Consider the following 21,743-nt stretch of genomic DNA (forward strand, 5'->3'; position numbering starts at 1 on the left):
AAATATAGAATTTTTTTTTAAACTGTAGAATTAGACAGTTAAAGAACGTCCTCTAACTTAAACAGACATTGGAAAGGGAAAGTTTAGAAGAGGGAACCACTCACACAGCCAAAAAACATCCTTAATAAAAATCAGACTAAAGAAGGGTAAAGGAATTACTTAGTAAGAAATAGAAGAATTACTTAGTAAGAAACAGAAGACTAAGTACAAATGTCGATTAAGTAGGAAATACAACAAATATATAAATAAACTTTCACTTAGCCCAGAGCTTCCTGGAAAGACCATATCTTTCTCTGAGTGGTAAACAAGATTTGAGGATTTAGGGAAGTGCATCGTGGGTAAGGGAGAATGCCCACAAGCTTTGCTGAAGGCCTCAAGCTTTTAAAAAAGGGCGAGACGATTCCAATAGATTGGATCTGACCCACAAGTGAGAATAAAGGCGAGATTGATAACATCATATTATACATTATCCTTCTTCATAAAAGTGGCATCTCTGTGAACATCTAAAACGTCCAGCCTATTGCAATATTATCACTAGTCTTAAAAATTCTTGAAAAAAGTACTCATAAACAACTCCTCTACTATCTCCTATAATGCTGGCTCTTAACATCCACCCAACATGACTTCCGCCCAGCATACAATACAACTACTGCCCTACTATCATTTACTGACAATATAAACAAATACAGGGACTCTGGAAAACTTGTTTCCTCCCTATTCCTTGACCTGTTGAAAGCCTTAGATACAATTTCTCACCCTAAACTCGTGTATAAAATATCTCAACTTGGATTAACCCCTTCCTCATTACAGTGGTTCAATAGCTACTCAACTGACAAGCTACAATGTGTAAGGTGTCACAATACCCTCCCCCTCTCTCTCTACCTGCACGTCTCTATTGATGCACCTCAAGGCTTATTCTTGTCTCCTCCTCTTTACTATCTTTATCTGTGACCTCTATAACTCCACATGTCCAGAACCTCTCTTATACAATATTTTTCAACTTTTCTGGAGGGCGGGTGTGACATAATGGTTAAAGTCTTCACCTCATAGGTACAGGACTTGATTCTCACCTTGGAAAGCATGGCTGGGCTTAAAAAGCCCTCCCCTCCAGTGGTCAGTAGCCTAGTAATCACCTATGAACATATGAAATTCGTAACTTATGCTAAAGCAAGTTCCATTATGCACAGTCCCATGCTAACAATTATGTTAGGTTGTCCATTCAAGGGGGAGGGAGAAAATTACTAGATAGGGAGATCTGACAGAGTTCAACATCCCTTAGAAGCTAACTGGACAGTCAAGGTAAAATTATGTTTGGTGTGTTCTGGTGATTTTACTGGATTGCTTGATGGAATGTGACACGTAAAGACTATCCCTGGAATTTATAAACATTACCATTAGTGGCAAGCCCTCTTTACCACTGGCAGTAGCCACTTCCATTTCAGAGGCAAACTACCACAGTCTCCACGGGAGAGGCATATGATAAAAAGTCATGTGCTCTCCTCTGGAAATGCCTGTGTAGGTGATTCATAAAAACAGCTCAGCTGCGTAAATCACCACTGCCAGATGTATTAATTAATATGGTCAAAAGTTTGTGTTCACATATTACCATTAGTGGGTGAGACTGTGTTAGAAGCAAATGCTGTGGAGTTTAGCAGGCAGGTAGTGTTGAGGATTGTGTGGATGTGTGTATGCAATGGTATAAGTGGTCTCAGGTGAGTGAGTACATGTGTGCACCTCTGCCCTGGTTATAGCATTAGACAGCGTACTTTGAGGACAGGTAGGGTAGGTGTGTGTAGCTATATATGTATCTACGTGTACGTACATGTATGCGTAAACTAGTGAATGTGTGAGTGAGTGCAAATGGGTAAAGAAGGGGTGTGATATATGTGCAGTGTGCGAGTGGAGGGATTCCATGCCTCTCAACTCTCCCTAGACTACACAGCACTGGCTGTAATATGGGGGGAGGGGTCATTTTGTACATCTTAATGTAAATCTTGATTTACTTCACCTTAAAAATCAATAGAACAGATTTTGCAGCAGAGCTGTAATATAGTACAGTTTTGTACCTACCATAAATGTAAATGTCCGATAGGCATGCATCTGCAGTCCTTACAAATGGGTTGTCCTGTCGTCAGGCAGCCCTTCGGTCGGCCGGATTCCAAAGTCTGGGTCTGGCCTCGGCTGGTGTCGCACTTCACCCGACATCATAGCTGCAGTTCTTCGGGTATAAAGGCATCAGCCGACGCCATTTTCCTCAGTGTTTCTTGCCCCAGATGCCAGGTGCCTCTAGGAAGGCTAAATTTGGATAAATGCAAATGGTTCCAAATAGTAGAGAGCAAACAAAAAATAAGCATGTATGTACATATATACAAACAAATACACCATAATAGATTCCCCCAGCCAGCTACAAGATGGGCAAATACTCTAGGAGTACCACAGAGGGGAAGGAGGGTGGGTAATCCTGACTGCAGATGCATGTCTATCGGACATCTACATTTATGGTAGGTACAAAACTGTACTATGTCCTTCAAGGATGCATCTGCAGTCCTTACAAATGGGTAGAATACCATAGCCAAACTGGGGAGGAGGAGAAATAAGATTATGGTGTAGTTAAGATCCCTTGCAAAACAGCAGTGGCAAAACCTGCTCGGGATCTGGAGTATAAAGGTAAATTATAATGCTTGGAAAATGTATGCACGGAGCTCCAAGTAGCAGCCTCTAAAATGTCTTTGGTAGCCACTCCTCGTAGAAAAGCTGTGGTAGTGGCTGTAGCCCTTGTAGAGTGAGGCCTGATGTTTTCTGGAGTTTTCTTCCCATGGTAGGAGTAACAAAATCTAATGCAATTTCCTATCCACTTAGAGATTGTCTGTTTTGAAATTGCTTTTCCTTCCATTCCTGTTGCATATGCTACCAGTAGCTGGTCAGTTTTTCTATTGCTCTTGGTCCTGTCCAGGTAGTAGCGCAATTGTCTATGTATATCCAAGGTATGCAAAAGTCTTTCTCCCCTGTTCTGTGGGTTGGGGAAGAATGTAGGTAGGTGGATAGCTTGATTTAAAGATACCCTGGAGACCACCTTTGGCATAAAAGTAGGATTTGTTCTCATGGACACTCTATCTTGATGGAAGATCAGGAAGGGCTGTACTGCCATTAATGCCTGTAGCTCAGATACCCTTCTTGCTGAAGTGATTGCAAGCAGGAAAGCAGTTTTCCATGATAAGTATTGTAATTCTGCTGTTGCTGCTGGTTCGAAAGGAGGGAGTGTCAACTTTTCTAGCACAAAGTTCAAGTCCCATGCTGGCAATGGTGGCTTCCTAGGTGGTTTTACATTTTTAATTCCTCTCAGAAACTGCCTAAGCAGAGGATGTGAGAAGACTGGAGGATCCAAGTTGTATTCTGCTGAAATAGCTGATGCATGAATCTTAATGGAAGAATAGGACAGGCCGTTGTGCTCTGCCAAGTATTCTAGGATGTTGGCTATGTTTACCAGTGACACATTTTCTCCTTTTGCAGTACTCCAAATGTGATATCTTTTCCATTTTGCTGAATAATTTTTTCTTGTTGAGGGTCTGCGAGCCTCCAAGATAATGTCTTTAACCCTTTGGGATAAATTTGGGTTATTTGGTGTTATGCAAAGTTCCAGGCAGTCAGCTGCAGTGTTTTCAGGTTTGGATGCAGGGTGTTGTAGTTGTTCTGTGTTAACAGTAAGGGAACTAGGGGTAGAGGCCATATTTGTTCCCGAGACATGCTCCTCAGTAATGGGTACCAATGTTGCCTTGGCCAGTCTGGAGCTATCAGGATGATCCTTGGACGGTCCTCTTTGGTCTTCAATAGCACCTTGTGCATCAAAGGAAGTGGTGGGAATGCATATGCTGTCAGGTTTTTCCAACTGAAAGATAGGGAGTCCACTTTCCAAGCAAGTGGGTGGTACGTCCTTGTGCAGAATTTCTTCAGTTGGGGATTGCATGGGGATGCAAATAAGTCTATTTCTGGTAGTCCCCATTTTCTTGTAATAGTTTTGAAGATGTCCGGATGCAGCATCCATTCGTGGGCATCCGTGGTAGTTCTGCTTAGTATGTCTGCCAGAATGTTTTCTTTTCCTGGCACAAAAATTGCTTGTAACTGAATGTTGAAGCTCAGGGCCACATTCCAGAGGTCCATTGCCATCCGGCATAGATGGTACGAATGTGTGCCTCCCTGTTTGTTGATGTACCACATAACTGTGGTCTTGTCTGTCCTTATCAACAGTTGACCTTGTCGAAGCAATGGTCTGAATGTCTGAATTGCCAGTTTTACTGCCAGCATTTCCTTTTGATTTATGTGTAGGTGCAGCTGGTCTTGAGTCCATAAGCCTTGTATGCACTTGTCCAGCATGTGCGCCCCCCAACCGAGGTCTGAGGCGTCCGTTGTGATGGTCTGGCTTGGTTGAGTGCTGTGGAAGGGCAGTCCTTTGTTTGATTGACAGGCCTGAGCCCACCATTGGAATTCTTGCTTCAGGCATGGGATTATTGGAATTTGGGTTTCTAGGCTGTGCTTGTGCTGAGACCATAAATTCCTTAGGTACCACTGTAACTTTCTCATATGCAGTCTGGCATGTGGAACCAATATTATGCAGGATGCCATGAAACCCAAGGCTTGCAGGACTTTTCTTGCTGTTAGCTGGTTCTGCTTTGTTAATGCCAAGAAGTAGAGAGGTAGTTGCTCCTGTTTTTCTACTGTTAGGAATGCCATTTGTCTTGATGTGTCCAGCTCTGCACCCAAAAAGGTTATCCTTTGGGATGGTATCAGCCTTGACTTTTTTATATTGACTGTGTATCCCAGGGCTTGCAGTAGATAAATGACCCTTTTCAAGTCTTCTGCTAGCTTGTTTTTGTTGTCCGCTTGCAACAGGCAGTCGTCCAGGTAAGGGTAGATTTGGATTCCCTGAAGCCTGCAATGAGCAATTACTGATGCCAGGCATTTCGTGAACACTCTGGGTGCAGTAGATAAGCCAAAGGGCAATGCTGAGAATTGATAATGCTCTGATCCTGCAAGAAATCTGAGGTATCTTCTGCAATTTGGTCGTATGGGGACGTGCAGGTATGCCTCCTTGAGATCTAGAGTTACCAGCCAAGACTCCTTGCCCAACATGGGAAGAAGTTGCTGTAGGGTCAGCATTTTGAATTTTGGGACAATGAGGTATGTGTTTAAAGCGGACAGGTCGAGAATAGGTCTCCATTGGTTTTCTTTTCTTGGTACCAGGAAGAGCCTGGAGTAAAATCCTTGTCCTTGCTCCACAGATGGTACCTTTTCTACAGCTCTCATCCTTAGTAAGTGAGTTATTTGTTTTAGAGCTTCTGCCTTTTGATTTGGAGGTAGGTTTGGCATTCCTCTCTTCCTTGGTAGAGTATGGAAGTGAAACCTGTAACCTTGGTCTATTGTCTGCAAAATCCACTTGTCTCCTGTGATGTAATGCCAGTTCACTGAAAATAAGGCTAGTTTCCCGCCTAAGGGTGCTTCTAGTTGTTCCCTGGTAGGCGGTGCCAGAGCCAAGTCACTGTGATTGTCCTGTAGTAGTGGTGGTGGCTGTATCCGTGGCTTTACCTCGCTGGTTGTTAGCCTGCCACTGACATCCCCTGTAGGCACCTCTGGATTGACCTCTGCCTCTTGAGCGCCTATTCCTGCCTCTCTGAGCTCTGGAGGTGTCTGGAAAGGACCAATTCTTGGAGGGCCAATTCCTGCTAAACCTTGGAGGTTGGACCTGTAAGAAATCTTTGACTGTCTGGACAGATTTTGCCTTCTCTTCCATCTTCTTCAGCACCTGTTGTGCAGGAGAGCCAAACAAATTGATCTTGTCCATGGGAGCATCTAGTAGCTTTGATTTGACATGGTCTGGTAAGGCCTGCTCTTTTAACCATGCATGTCTTCTGATCACTGTGCCAGTCATGGCTGATCTAAAGGAAGCCTCCAGTGCATCATAGCCGCATTTTAAGGAATGATTACTGACCTGCTGAATGTTATGTACCATTTCCTGAACAGATTTTTGTCTAATGGTTCATCTGAGGACAGCTGTTTAGTTAATTGGTCTAACATAAATTCTTGATACTGGATCATGTGGAATTGACAGTTCAAGGCCCTAGCTGAAAGAGTAGCAGAAGTGTAAACTTTTTTACCCCATCTCTCTAAAGCCCTGGATTCCCTTTCAGAGGGGAGGGGGTTTTTGGCAGAGGTAGCTGCTACCGCCTTAGGTCCCTGGGAGATAGTTTCGGGATCTGCAAAAGGAGCCTTATACAAATGATAATGTGTGTCTGGGACCCTGTAGTACCTATCGGGCTTAGCAGGGGCCGGAGGAAGAGAATCAGGAGCAGTACAAGCATCATTAAATGCATCATCCACAACAGTAAGAACTGGAGGGATGGCTAAAGGCCTATGCTGTGGTAAATGCAGAAAGGTTCTAAGCCTTTTTCTAGAGTCTGAAAAATCCTGGCCCTGCCACTGAAATTGTTCCCTCATAGCATGCAAGGTTTCCCCAAAGGAAAATTCCTCAGGCGGAGAGGCAGAAGGAATGGACTCTTCAGCATCAGAGTCTTCATAAGGGGAGAAAGGGCCCTCTGGAGGGTTTGAATTATCTGAATCATCAGAGCAGTCATCTGTAGAAACTGGCTCAGGGGGCTCTGCTGTAGGCCTCTTCTCTGGAGGTGGGTGAGAGGCCCTGTCTGGGTGAGGTTGGGATCCCCGGATCAAAGAAATGAGATCCTCTGCTAGACTAAGCATTTGTGAACTAGAGCTAGGCCTGTGAGAGGGGGTCTTAGCAGGCACAGTTTTGGTAGATTTAGCTGCTTTAGCCCTGGCAAAGACCTTAATCGACATGGTAGCAGGTGGCCTTGCAGCTCCACGTGCAGGGGTTGAAATATCCAAGGGGATAGTATCAGATAAATCCTGGGAACCTGCAAGAGCAGGTGGGATTTCAGTAGCCGATTCCACCAGGTTGGATGAGGCCTCTGTAGGAGGTAAGCTTTCGGCTGAAGGAAGAACCGCATGCTCGGTTTCAGCCGAAACCGAGACACTCGCGGTTGGCTTAACCGCGGTTTCAGCCAAAACCGCGGACCGCGAGTGTCGGTCCTTTTCCTTGCGCTTTTTAGATATTTGCATAGTCGGAGGATCCGACGGCATAATGTAAGCAAAAGCGGAGCCGAAAAACTCCTCAGCAAATTCCGAACGACGTCTAAGCGTCCGTCGGTTAAAAGAAGCACAGGCTAGACAAGCTGCTACATCGTGGTCTGGGCCTAAACAAGGTAAGCAGTAAGAGTGGAAATCTTTATGAGGTATTTGTTTCCCACAAGTTAAACAGTTACTCACTTTTTCTGACATCGGCTGAGGCAAGAAAGAGTCCCCAACGGGGTACTTAGCTTTTTAGAAGTCTTCGGTAGTAGTAGAAGTATTCGGTAGTAGTAATCTCTGGTTCTGACCGACCGGCACTTGCGAACAGCTTCTGCTTCGGGCGCCACGCGGCAAGAAAGACCGAGGAAAATGGCGTCGGCTGATGCCTTTATACCCGAAGAACTGCAGCTATGACGTCGGGTGAAGTGCGACACCAGCCGAGGCCCGACCCAGACTTTGGAATCCGGCCGACCGAAGGGCTGCCTGACGACAGGACAACCCATTTGTAAGGACTGCAGATGCATCCTTGAAGGACATCTGGTATTACTGACTGACTGCATTTGTCCATGTCAGGGACACAGAGATTATAAGGGTTTAAGTAAGAGTCTAAATCATGGATGTTCTGTGACAGTAAAGGTGGAAAATATTGAGGAGTGATTGAATGAAGGGGATGCCTGTGCAAACACGATGCATGGGCCATCAGCAGTGATTACTGTAAAGTGCTTGTTGGCTCTTGGCAATAATCACTTTGCAATTTAGAGATATGCCAATTAACTGATAATGAGATCTTTCCTTATTTCAAATAATGTTTTTCTGAATCACTGTTTCCTGTGTTCGTGTTAAAGAGCCCCTTTTTGCCACAGCTTAATGATCCTGTATCGCCTGTTTCTGAACCCTGGCCTATGCTATGGATGGACAGTATCAAAAATTAAACTGTAAGAAGGTGCACAGACTCCATAACATGACAAAAATAGTTACCTTCATTTTTTCATTTTCAGCTTCCTTTGCTAGTTGATCAACAATTTCAGTTAAGCCTCCAACTATTTTTTGAAATTGTTCAATTTCTGAAAAAGGAACAAAAACATAATGCTTATTCTGACTCCAGTTTTGCAATTTGATCTACAAATGTTCTTATAATGTATTATATTACATTACTAAATAGATAAGTCCTATTCAACAAAGTTTACTTCTCCTGTGCTCTCCCTGTAAGCAAGCTGTGCAGTAAAAATTCCTTATCTGTATTTTACACAATGATCCAAAAGTGTACATTTATGTAAGTGACTTACCATAATGGTAGAACTTTGAATAGGTTCACTGTTGCAGTATTCTTAACATCTGGGATTTTGCAAAAGGCACATAAAATTTGTCAGACTTTCTCAAGTCCTTTATATTGTCTAAGTAAAACCTAAGGTCCTGTTTGCCCAGTCAGCCTTCTAAAGTTCAGACCCCTGGCACCGTGAGGAATTCATCTGCCCCAGGAACATAATAAAAATATTAAAGGCAAGGTGAGTTTTTAGAATACAATGTTTTAGGGTAGGGGAAGGAAAGAAGATAAGGAATGTCCTTCCCTGGCCATAAGGTAAAATTTCAAATGTATACCCCTGAAGGGAACAGATAAGAGGGTAATAAGTACTGCAACGGTGATCCATTGAAATATCTGACATTATGATAAGTTATCTACAAAACTTTATTATTTTCTTTGTTAGATCACTGCTGCAGTATTTTTATCATCTGGGAGCCTGAATATATTGAGTACAGGAAGAAAGTACTCTCTCTGACTTCAAAGGTCAGCTTTAGCAAATCTAGTTCTTCCTCTAGACTGAACATCCAGTATGTAAAGTTTACTGAAGTTTGTAGACTGAGGACCAAGTGGTTGATTCAAGAATAGCTTTAGATTCTACCCCTTGCATGACAGTCATTGAAGTAACTAATGCTCTGGAAGAGTGGGCTTCACCTACACCTGGTAGTATGATATGCATACCAAAAGAGAACTGCACTGCACAGGCATCTGGAAATAGTTTGTTTAAACACTTGTAGGCCTATTTTCTATCCAGTAAAAGACACATACAGTTGGGTAAGGTTTGCTCAGGTCTTTTGTCTTTTCCAAGTAAAACCCAAGCCATTAATGAACATCTAGTAAATGAAAAAATCTTTCACCCTTATTTTGAGGGTTCAGAAAGAAAATAGTTAACTGAATAGTCTGATTAAGAGTGAATTCATAAACTAATGTAGTCATGAAATAAGGATTGTTTTGAAGGCTTACTATATCCTTATGAAAACAACAAAAAGGAGGAATGCACAAAAGGGGCTGTAACTCAGAAACTCTTATAGCTGAGGTTATGGCTACTAGCAAGGCAGTTTTCTATGTCAAAACCTCAAAGAATTAGCAACTTGCTCAAAAGAAGGAAAAGTTAGCTTTTCTAATGTACAGTTCAAGTCCCAAGGAGGGAGCACTCCTTTTCTTTTAGATTAACTGTGGAGAATTCCCTTGAGATACAGTGTTACCTGATTATAGAGTCAGATAAAGGAGAGGCTCCAGTGGCAAACAAGGTACATTTTTTAGCTGTTTGTTCTTAACAGGAGCTTGGGATAAGCCAGAATTAAGCAACTCACAGAGACACTGAAGTACCAGGGTGCCCCTGTTGTATTGTGGTTCTGTTCTCTGATACAAAACAGAACTCCTTTTTCACTTTGATATATAAAACTTCCTTATGTTAGGTTTGGGGTTCAAGAAAGAAGGAGACAGTGGGATCTTGACTGCAGATCTTTAAGGTGAATAACAGCTATACAAAATATGATATCCATAAAGTATAAAAATGTATTCTAAGAACTAAGTCAACAAGAGAATGGGGAAAGGAGAGTCTGGTACACAGAACAAGAAAAGGGGCCTGGAATTTATTGGAAAAAACTGGCAAAGGAACCAAGGTATTGGAAGCCAATGTAATAGAATGGGAAGAGGCCAAGAAGACATCAGGATTGCAGGCTAAAGACTGCCTTCCTTGTCAGGGACTGATATCAGAATATAGACAAAGAACGAGACATAATAAATTTAGGACCTGCTCTGGTAAAGTTATCTAGAACAGAAGCTGCTGTTAGTGTTAATTAGTAGGGCATATAAAATATTGCATGATAACTATAACAATCAATCAGAGGAGTTAGAAAAGACTGGAAAGACATATTACAATTCATGAGTAAACAAGGGGAGGATGTATGCATGGCTTTCATATATGAAACACAGTCTAGAGACAGGATTTTTGTTTGAAGTGTTTGCATAGGTATTTTTATACCCCAAGCAAGCACCAAAGACATTTTCCTCAGGTAGATGGCAAATGGAGGTGTGATGAGGAAGAAGGCAGTAACCGTGAACATGTACTTTAGGAGTCTAATGAGTTAGCAGAATTTAATAATTCTCTACAGAGGACTTCTCAGTACTATTGGTTAAGCAAATAGATGTAACAAAAGAAATTATTTTTTGAGCTGGTTTACAGGATCTGAATTACCTAGACATAGTAAGGCCTTGTTAGGTTTAATTCCGGTGGCTGCTACAAAAACAATTACTAGAAAATTAACATCAAAGTCTAAACCAACTGTATTTGAAATAGTAAACATTGTAACAGAGATAAAATAAATGCAAGTGGGATCTTTAGAAATGGGTGGGAGCAAGTTACATAGGAAAAAAATGGAAATTGTGGGAACAATCCATGCAAAATAATGCTTTGGAGGAGCAGTGAGGTTTAAGGGAAGGCAGGAATTGATCAATTTATGTAATGTTGGGTTAACGATAATTGTATAAAAGAACCAATGTTATCCTGGGCAAAAGGGGATCAGCAGCCATATCCTTAGATTGTACTTTATCTTTTGAAGTACCTTGGGAATCAGAGGAAAGGGCGGAAAGGCACACAGAAAAGTACAGTTTTGTACCTACCATAAATGTAGATGTCCGAACAGGATAGCATCTGCAGTCATTACAAATGGGTTGTCCTGTCGTCAGGCAGCCCTTCGGTCGGCCGGATTCCAAAGTCTGGGTCTGGCCTCGGCTGGTGTCGCACTTCACCCGACGTCATAGCTGCAGTTCTTCGGGTATAAAGGCATCAGCCGACGCCATTTTCCTCAGTGTTTCTTGCCCCAGATGCCAGTTGCCCTCTTGGATAGCTAAATTTTTGGATAAATGCCAATGTTTCCAAAAAGTAGAAGGCAAACACAAAAAATAAGCATGTATGTACATATATACAAACAAATACACCATAAGAGATCCCTCCCCAGCTAGCTATTAGGTGGGCAAATACCCTAGGAATACCACAGAGGGGAAGGAGGGTGGGTAATCCTGACTGCAGATGCTATCCTGTTCGGACATCTACATTTATGGTAGGTACAAAACTGTACTATGTCCTTCAAGGATGCATCTGCAGTCCTTACAAATGGGTAGAATACCATAGCCAAACTAGGGGAGGAGGAAGAAGAAATTATGGTGTAGTTAGGATCCCTTGCAAAACAGCAGTGGCAAACCCTGCTCGGGATCTAGAGTATAAAGGTAAGTTATAATGCTTGGCAAATGTATGCACGGAGGTCCAAGTAGCAGCCTCTATAATGTCCTTGGTAGCCACTCCTCGTAAGAAAGCTGTGGTAGTGGCTGTAGCCCTTGTAGAATGAGGCCTTATGTTCTGTGGAATTTGCTTTCCATGGTGGGAGTAACAGAATCTAATGCAATTTCCTTTCCACTTGGAGATTGTCTGTTTGGAAATTGCTTTTCCTTCCCTTCCTGTTGCATATGCTACCAGAAGCTGGTCAGTTTTTCTATTGCCCTTGGTTCTGTCCAGGTAGTAGCGCAACTGTCTGTGTACATCCAAGGTATGCAGCAGTCTTTCCCCCCTGTTCTGTGGATTGGGAAAGAAGGTAGGTAGGTGGATTGCCTGGTTTAAAGACACTCTGGATACCACCTTAGGCATAAATGTAGGATTAGTTCTCATGGACACTATCTTGATGGAAGATTAGGAAGGGTTGTACTGCCATTAAAGCCTGTAGCTTCGAAACCCTTCTTGCTGAAGTAATTGCCAGCAGGAAAGCAGTTTTCCAGGATAGGTGTTGAAGATCTGCTGTTGCTGCTGGTTCGAAAGGGGGAGTGTCAATTTTTCTAGCACAAAGTTCAAGTCCCATGCTGGTAATGGTGGTTTCCTAGGAGGTTTTACATTCTTAATTCCTCTCAGAAACTGCCTGAGTAGAGGATGCGAAAAGACAGGGGGATCGAAGCTGTATTCTGCAGAAATAGCTGATGCATGTATCTTGATGGAGGAATAGGACAGGCCTGTATGGAAAAGCTCTGCCAAATACTCCAGGATGTTGGCAATGTCTACCTTTGACACATCTTTCCCCCTTTTAGTACTCCAAATGAGAAACCTTTTCCATTTTCCTGCATAGTTCCTTCTTGTTGAGGGTCTGCGGGCCTCAAGGATAATGTCTTTAACCCTTTGGGATAAATCTGGGTTAGTTGCTCTTATGTAATGTTCCAGGCAGTCAGTTGCAGAGTTTTTAGGTTTGGATGCAGGATGTTGTAGTCGCTCTGAGTTAACATCAAAGGAATCAGGGGTAGTGTCCACGTTTTCCCCCGAGACATGCTCCTCAGTAATGGGTACCAATGTTGTCTTGGCCAATCTGGAGCTATCAGAATTATCCTTGGACGTTCCTCTTTGATTTTCAATAGTACCTTGTGCATCAAAGGAAGAGGTGGAAATGCATATGCTGTCAGGCCTTTCCAACTGAAGGATAGAGAGTCCACCTTCCAAGCAAGTGGGTGGTATGTCCTTGTGCAGAATTTCTTGAGCTGGTGATTGAGTGGGGATGCGAATAGGTCTATTTGTGGCAGTCCCCATTTCTTTGTGATGGCCTTGAAGATGTCCGGGTGTAGCATCCATTCGTGAGCATCCGAGGTAGTTCTGCTTAACATGTCTGCTAGGATGTTTTCTTTTCCCGGTACAAAAATTGCTTGTAACTGAATGTTGTAACTCAGAGCCATATTCCATAGGTCCAGAGCCATTCGGCATAGAGGGTATGAATGAGTGCCTCCCTGTTTGTTGATGTACCACATGACTGTGGTGTTGTCTGTCCTTATCATCAACTGGCCTTCTTGGAGGAATGTCTGAAATTCTGGATTGCTAGTTTTACCGCCAGCATTTCTTTTTGATTTATGTGCAGGTGCAGTTGATCTGGAGTCCATAAGCCTTGTATGCACTTGTCCAGCATGTGGGCCCCCCAACCGAGGTCTGAGGCGTCCGTTGTGATGGTTTGGCTTGGTTGAATGCTGCGGAAGGGCAAACCTGGGTTTGACTGGCATGCCTGAGCCCACCATAGGAACTCTTGTTTCAGGCATGGGATTAGTGGTATTTCGGTTTCTAAGCTGTGCCTGTGTTGAGACCATAAATTCTTTAGGTACCACTGTAGCTTTCTCATATGCAGTCTGGCATGGGGGACCAGGATTATGCAGGATGCCATGAAGCCCAAGGCCTGCAGTACTTTCCTTGCTGTTAGTTTGTTCTGCTTTGTTAATGCCAAGAAGTAGAGAGGAAGTTGTTCTTGTTTTTCTGCAGTTAGGAATGCCATCTGTTTTACTGTGTCCAATTCTGCACCCAAGAAGGTTATTGTTTGGGATGGTATCAGTCTTGACTTTTTTATATTGACTGTGTATCCCAGGGCTTGTAGTAAGCAAATGACTCTTTGTAAGTCTTGTGTCAGCTTGTTTTTGTTGTCCGCTTGTATCAGGCAGTCGTCCAGGTATGGATAAATTTGTATTCCCTGAAGCCTGCAGTGAGTGATTACTGATGCCAGGCATTTCGTGAACACTCTGGGCGCAGTAGATAAGCCAAAGGGCAATGCTGAGAATTGATAATGCTCTGATCCTGCAAGAAATCTGAGGTATCTTCTGCAATTTGGTCGTATGGGGACGTGCAGGTATGCCTCCTTGAGATCTAGAGTTACCAGACAATACTCCTTGCCCAGCATGGGAAGAAGTTGCTGTAGGGTCAGCATTTTGAATTTTGGAACAATGATGAATGTGTTTAAAGCGGACAGGTCGAGAATAGGCCTCCAATTTTTCTCTTTTCTTGGTACCAGGAAGAGTCTGGAGTAAAATCCCTTGCCTTGTTCTATAGGTGGTACCCTTTCCACAGCTCTCATCTTTGCTAATTGAGCTATTTGTTTTAGAGCTTCTGTCTTTTGATTTGGTGGTAGGTTTGGCATTCCTCTTTTTCCTGGTAAAGTGTGGAAATGAAACCTGTAGCCTTGGTCTATAGTTTGCAAAATCCACTTGTCTCTTGTGATATATTGCCAGTTTTTTGAAAATAAGGCTAACTTTCCGCCTAAGGGTGCTGCTATTTGTTCCCTGGTAGGCGGTGACAGAGCCAAGTCACTGTGATTGTCCTGTTGCAGTAGTAGTAGTTGCGTCTGTGCCTCGTTGGTTGTTGCCTTGCCACTGGCGTCCCCTGTAGGCACCTCCTCTGGATTGGTTTCTGCCTCTTGAACGCCTATTCCTGCCTCTCTGAGTTTTAGAGGAGTCTGGAAAGGACCAATTTTTGGAAGGCCAGTTCCTGCTAAACCTTGGAGGCTGAACCTGTAAGAAATCTTTCACTGTTTGTACAGATTTTGCCTTCTCTTCCATTTTCTTCAGTACCTGTTGGGCAGGAGAACCAAATAAACTGACCTTATCCATAGGAGCATCTAATAGCTTTGCTTTAACATGATCCGGCAAGACCTGTTCTTTCAACCATGCATGCCTTCTTATAACTGTGCCAGTCATGGCTGATCTAAATGAAGCCTCCAGTGCATCATAGCCACATTTTAAGGAATGGTTACTAACCTGCTGAATGTTATTCACCATTTCTAGAACATATTTCTTATCTAAAGAATCATCAGAGGACAGTTTCTTAGTTAACTGATCAAGCATAAACTCTTGGTATTGGATCATATGAAACTGACAGTTCAATGCTCTAGCTGAGAGAGTAGCAGAGGTGTATACTTTTTTACCCCATCTCTCTAAGGACCTGGATTCCCTTTCAGAAGGGAGAGGGGTTTTCGCTGAGGTCGAAGCTACTGCCTTAGGCCCCTGGGAGATAGTCTCAGGATCTGCAAAAGGAGCCTTGTATAAATGGTGATGAGTGTCCGGGACCCTGTAGAACCTATCGGGCTTAGCAGGGGCTGGAGGTAAAGTATCAGGAGCAGTGCAAGCATCATTAAATGCATCATCCACAACGGGAAGAACTGGAGGTATAGCTAAAGGCCTATGTTGCGGTAAGTGTAAAAAGGTCCTAAGCCTTTTTCTTGAATCTGAGAAATCTTGTCCCTGCCATTGGAATTGCTCTCTCATGGCATGTAAAGTTTCCCCAAAGGAAAATTCCTCTGGTGGAGAGGCAGAAGGAATCGATTCTTCAGCATCGGAATCTTCATAAGTAGAAAAAGGAGCCTCTGAATGGTCTGTATTGTCTGTATCATCAGAAGAGTCATCTGAGAACACTGGTTCAGGGGGCTCTGCTCTAGGTCTCTTTTCTGGAGGTTGAGAGGCCCTGTCTGGGTGAGATTGGGATCCCCTTATTAAAGAGATGAGATCCTCTGCCAGAGTAAGCATTTGGGAACTGGGACTGGGCCTGTGAGAGGGGGGCTTAACAGGCACAGAATTAGAAGTTTTGGCTGCTTTAGCCCTGGCAAAGGCCTTTATAGACATGGCTGCAGGAGGCCTAGCAGCACCACGTGCTGGGGTAGAAACATCCAAAGGGATGGTGTCCGATAATTCTTGTGAAACCACAGTAGTAGGTAAAACTTCAGGGGCCGATTCAACTCGGGTAGAAGGGGCCTCGGTAGAAGTCATGGATTCGGCTGAAGATTGAACCGTTTGCTCGGTTTCGGCTGAAACCGAGACACTCGCGGTTTGCTTAACCGTGGTTTCGGCCGAAACCGCGGACCGCGAGTGTCGGTCCTTTTCTTTGCGTTTCTTAACAATTTGAGTAGTCAGAGGATCCGACGGCATTATGTATGCAAAATCTGAGCCGAAAAACTGTTCAGCAAACTCCGACCGACACCTAAGCGTTCGTCGGTTGAAAGAAGCACAGGCTAAACAAGCTGCTACGTCGTGGTCTGGGCCTAAACAAGGTAAGCAGTAAGAGTGGAAATCTTTATGAGGTATTTGTTTCCCACAAGTTAAACAGTTATTCACATTTTCTGACATCGGCTGAGGCAAGAAAGAGTCCCCAACGGGGTACTTAGCTTTTTAGAAGTCTTCGAAGTAGTATTCGGTAGTAGTAATCTCTGGATCTGACCGACCGGCACTTGCGAACAGCTTCTGCTTCGGGCGCCACGCGGCAAGAAAGACTGAGGAAAATGGCGTCGGCTGATGCCTTTATACCTGAAGAACTGCAGCTATGACGTCGGGTGAAGTGCGACACCAGCCGAGGCCAGACCCAGACTTTGGAATCCGGCCGACCGAAGGGCTGCCTGACGACAGGACAACCCATTTGTAAGGACTGCAGATGCATCCTTGAAGGACATCTTCTTCTTCTTCCAAATTACTGACAAGGCATCTGCTGCCATCTGCTTGTTTGCAAGGAGTTCTGGTGCAAAACAGATTCAGTTACCTGTTTTGTACTGATGTAAACAAGTCTGTTTAAGGAACTCCATACTAATGTATGACATGAAGGAAGACCACTATGCTTAACATTCAGGGAGGGGAAATATATTTTGTCTTCTGCAGTCTTTATATGGGATAGCCACCTGAAGTGTTGGTGCAATGGGATGGATCTCTATTCCACAACCTTCAATCTCTTCTCTGTTGAGAACTTGGTTTGAGAACTTGGTGAACACCCCCTTCACCTTCTGTTAATAAAACTTAAGGCTTGAGGGAACTTGTTTTTGGACGGCTATCAGAAGAAAAGCCAGAATGATGATCAGTAGCAGTGGACAAGCCTTTTTCCCTGGTCATAATAGCCCTCATAAGAGCAATGCGAGATGGTTTAGGAGACGCAGACAGATGGTCTGGGGGCTGCAAAAGCACTTCACCAGGTTTGTCCATCTCCAACTGAGAAGATTAAGGAGAGACCCATTCCAAATCATCCGTGTCTTTTGACACTTTATCCCCTCACCTCACCCACGAGAGGAGAAAATATACTAGATCTCATTATCACAAACATGGGGACAAAATGCTCCACACCGGAAGTATATCCCTCATTGGTGAGATCTGATCATAAACTAATCTCACTGGAAATCCACATCCCGCCCCCACCCCAAACAAAAAAGACCACAGTGAAGAACTTCTCTAAAGCAAACTTCACACTACTCAAGACTGGTGTGGTATCCTTCAAGGCCCCTGAGACAGTGGAAACCACAACCCAAGCTGCGGAAGCCCTTACAAATGCCTTCTATGAACACCTCCAGGACTGCATGGATCAGGCAATCCCAAATAAAACCAAGACTCTTTCCACAAAGGGCAAACGTCCAGTCTGGTGGACCCCAGCCATTAACAAACTTTACAATAAGAGGAGAAAGCTATTACATGATAGAACAAAATCCATAAAAGGGAAGTCACCCCTGATCATTATTAGTAAAAAAATACGAGCACTCATAAAATCAACTAAGGCCAATTTTGAGAGAAAAATTGCCATGGATTCAAAGGACAATCATAAGGCCTTTTTCAGCTATGTTAGGAACCTGGGTGGAAACTCCCAGATATGCTCAGAATTAGTCCAAAATGATACAAAAATCACTGAACCCACAGACATTGCCAACATACTGGCAGACAGGTTCAGTGCAAACTTCACCCCCCTCTCCCCCCCTAAAGGACAGATAACTATCCCAGCGGAGTGTAGCCTCCCAGACATCTCAAATGCGCAGGTGAAAGCTGCTCTCTCTAAAGCTAAAAACACAGCATCAATGGGACCGGATGGTGTCCCCGGCTGTGTGCTACACGAGCTAAATGAGGAATTAAACCCGCACATAAGGCAGCTGTTTAATCTCAGCCTTACCACAGGATACGTGCCCAAGGAGTGGCGTCACGGCAACTGTGGTCCCACTCCACAAAGGCGGTGCCTCACGGACCCTGATAATTACCGCCCCATAAGCTTAACAAGTCTAGTCTGCAAAGCTATGGAGAGGATCATAATGGAGCTCATAAACAAAGATATAGGGGACTTGCAGACATTGGACCCGACCCAGTTTGGCCGTCAAGGGAAGATCATGCCTTTTGAACTTGGTCGACTTCTTGAAACAGTCACCAAGGCCATTGATGAGGGAAGGTAGTCCATACAGCCTACCTTGACCTTGCAAAGGCTTCGACACAATACCCCACTCGGTATTGTAGAAAAACTTACCAGCTTAAATGTAAACCCATATGTCACAAGATGGGTTGCAAACTGGCTTAAGGACAGAACCCACAGGGTTAGAGTTGCTGGCGCTATGTCAGACTCCAAGCCGGTCACAAGTGGTGTCCCATAGGGCTCGGTCCTTGGCCCCCTATTGTTCGGCATCTACTTCTCAGAAGTACAGGCCAACATGGGAGGACTTTGGCTGACAAAGTTTGCAGATGACTGCAAACTGGGCGCCATAGTGGAAAGTGCATCGGACACGGATATCCTTCAGAAGGGACTCACGGAAACAGACAGCTGGTGCCAGAGCCATGGCCTGAAGTTAAACGCCAAAAAATGTATAGTCATACCCTTTGGGAAAAACAAGGTAACCCCAAGCTACCATATAGGTGGCAACCCACTAAGCACAGAAGAGGTTATCAGGGACCTGGGGACCCAGGTTGACAGTGGCCTTTCTTTTGACACTCACATTGCTAAAATGGTTAGAAAGACCTTCTACATTGCCCACCTGATCATGAAGGGATTCACATCCAGATCTAGTGAGGTCATTGTTCCCCTGTACTCTTCACTTATCAGACCAATGATCGAGTACAATGCCCCATTCGGGATGTATCTCGCCCGACATCTGCAGCAATTGGAGAGACCCCAAAAGTTTCTCACCAAAAGGATAAAGGGACTCCAAAATCTGTCATATGCTGCCAGATTGAAGAAACTCCAGCTCTATTCAGTCGCATACCGTCTGCTCAGAGGTGACATGTGCCTGACATACAAGGCCATGTCCAACCCAGAATTAATGGACATGCTCCACCTCAAAAAATCCAAATCCACCAAAACCACTAGAGCAAGTGACTTAAACCTTAGCACGGATATAAATAGGACGTGCTGGAGGGATAGATTTATCACTCAGAGACTCCCTATGCTGTGGAATAGAGTCCCGGTCCATGTGAGGCAGAGCACCTCACTGGCGCTGTTCAAGAGAAATCTTGACCTGTGGATGGGAGATCGTAGGTTTACCCCGGGAATCATCTCTGTGTCACTGCTGGACAGAGGCACAACAAACTAATGGGTACAGTATTTTTTCATATAAGGGGTGGCGTAAGCCACAAAAATTCGGGCTAGGCTTATAAATGCCTTGGGGCAGATAGCCTAGTATAAACCTATGAACCTATAGGTAGATGATCAAACACTGAAGAGAAAGAAGTAGATGACTTGGCCACACACACCAGCAATGTTCTCAAAATAATGGCCAAGGGTCCCAAGTGACTTCTTAGGAGTAAAACCTTGACAACCCTGACAGAACTTAACTTTGTGTTCCACCCCATGACAAAACAGACAGTAGTGCCATAGTCTTAATAAGGTATTTGTTTACCACAATCTCACTTCCCTTTTTGACAAAGACACAAGACAAAAAAGCATAAATTCTGTAATATAGGAAGAAAGAATTCCCAGCGAGATGTTTATATGCCTGAGTTTCACAGACTAACTAACAAAATAGAGAAACTCTGATGGTGACTGTCTGCACAGGTGAAATTGGCAAGAAAGTTCTGAAAATGATACAGATGGATTACCTCTTACACCAGCACGTTGGCACATGCTTAGGATTGCTGTATGCCTCATAAGGGAAGGATCCTGAGTTTTAGAAGGCTGGCCAGATGAATGGGATTTTTGCAGGAAAAAGTCCTAAATGTTAAGAATACTGCAACAATGATCTAATGAAGGATGTTTGTTATTTTAAAAACAAAATAACAACAGTGGACTTTTAGTTCATGAGAATAGAAGCAAATCATCACCATTCCTATACAAATAGGTTTGGAAAAAAGTGTTTGTTAAATCAAAACATTCAGACTTTAACATTTTAACAGCCAGGTGCTGAGGTAATGATGGTGATTTGTGTGGAGGGGGACTGTTAATGCTATTACTTGAATGTGCTAAGTAGACTACTACTAAACATGGCAACCAAAGAAGACTAGGTATTGTGCCCCCACCAAATAAACTAAATAATAGGATCTCCTAACCTACTGGGTCACTTGGTCGCCTGGGTCAATACTTCTCAACTGTCCAGATTTTCACAGAACGTCCAGACCTTTGCCTCAAATTTTTGGTCTGTTCCTCATAAAATTAGTGTTTTTTTGGAAAATCATTGAGTATTAAAGTCAGTAAATAATGACAGACATTTGAGTTTCAGACTTCACAACTTTCAGAAAATGCATACCAATGCAAAAACCTGTTATTCTGGCAACTTTTTAAGTTTATAAGAGCAACAATCTGTTCCTATTTTTGAGCCTTTGTCCAGATTTCTTGTGCTAAGAGGTTGAGTGATATGTCTGGGTCTGCTACCAGTGTTTCCCATAGTTATAAGTTTGCATGTATTTTTCAAATTCTCTACTACAAACATTAAAAAAAAATCTACTCCAATTCATTTCAAATTTAATTAATTACAGTGCTTTATGCCAAAGCACTTTACAAAATCATTGCAATAAAAAGGATAAGTAATAAAAACCTAGAAGACACAGATAAATTAAAATAATTGTCTGTCACCTACACATCAACCAAAAACACCCCAGACATTACTTAAAACCATATTTAAGAGTATCTCTTAACACAGAGATCATTCAGTTGAAAATGACAGTACTGCAATCTATTGCCCCTCCAAGCTTAATATATAAAAAATAACAATAGGTACAACTGCACACAACTGGACTACAAAGCAACAAACACCAGTCTAAAACTTATGTGCTCGGGAATGAATTGGTCACAGAGAATATTTGAAATAGATCTTCCCAGAAAAGGTTATGGGATGGGATGTTAAAACTGGCATTGTGTTCATAAAATGCATTCTCATCCACCTGAGTGAAAATTTTCAATATGACACAAGCTGCACTGTTTATGTGGAAAGCCAATGATGACTTCTGCAATACAAAATACAAAACAGGTTTCGGGACAACTTTACAAGCAATAAAAAAATAAAAACAATTTCTAATGCAATTAAGGTTACAGAGAACATGAACGACAGATACGGCTAAAGTGTCAAGTCAGCATTTACTTGAAAATGTTCAACCTACTGTCTACAAACTCTTTACATTCCTCTTTGAGTTCCACAGTCTTCTGGGTAACTTCGGGGTCCAAAACTCTGAGTTTGTTAAGTTCGTCATAGTGAAGACCTGCATCACTCAACGGATCTTTAGCCATGGCTGTAATTTATCAAAATAAGAGAAAACAGTTGAGAGATGTCCCCAGAGAAATTAACAACAAAAGTTAAATATTAACCTT

The 21,743-nt window shown here is 43.2% G+C and overlaps 1 protein-coding gene across 3 annotated transcripts in view; it reads right to left on the reverse strand.

Annotated features, from left to right (window-relative positions):
• Nucleotides 1–21,743, reverse strand: part of IFT20 (intraflagellar transport 20) — a 304,459-nt gene that overhangs the window by 107,647 nt on the left and 175,069 nt on the right. For all 3 annotated transcript variants that reach the window (XM_044054407.1, XM_044054409.1, XM_044054408.1), the window contains 2 exons: nucleotides 21,536–21,664; nucleotides 8,116–8,201 (listed from right to left, as the gene is read on the reverse strand). In XM_044054407.1, the coding sequence (XP_043910342.1) occupies nucleotides 8,116–8,201; nucleotides 21,536–21,664 (215 nt within the window). The remainder of the gene's footprint in view (nucleotides 1–8,115; nucleotides 8,202–21,535; nucleotides 21,665–21,743) is intronic.

This window comes from Protopterus annectens, chromosome 13.part0, assembly GCF_019279795.1.
Source record: "Protopterus annectens isolate FY-2018-M chromosome 13.part0, PAN1.0, whole genome shotgun sequence".
Taxonomy (NCBI): domain Eukaryota; kingdom Metazoa; phylum Chordata; order Ceratodontiformes; family Protopteridae; genus Protopterus; species Protopterus annectens.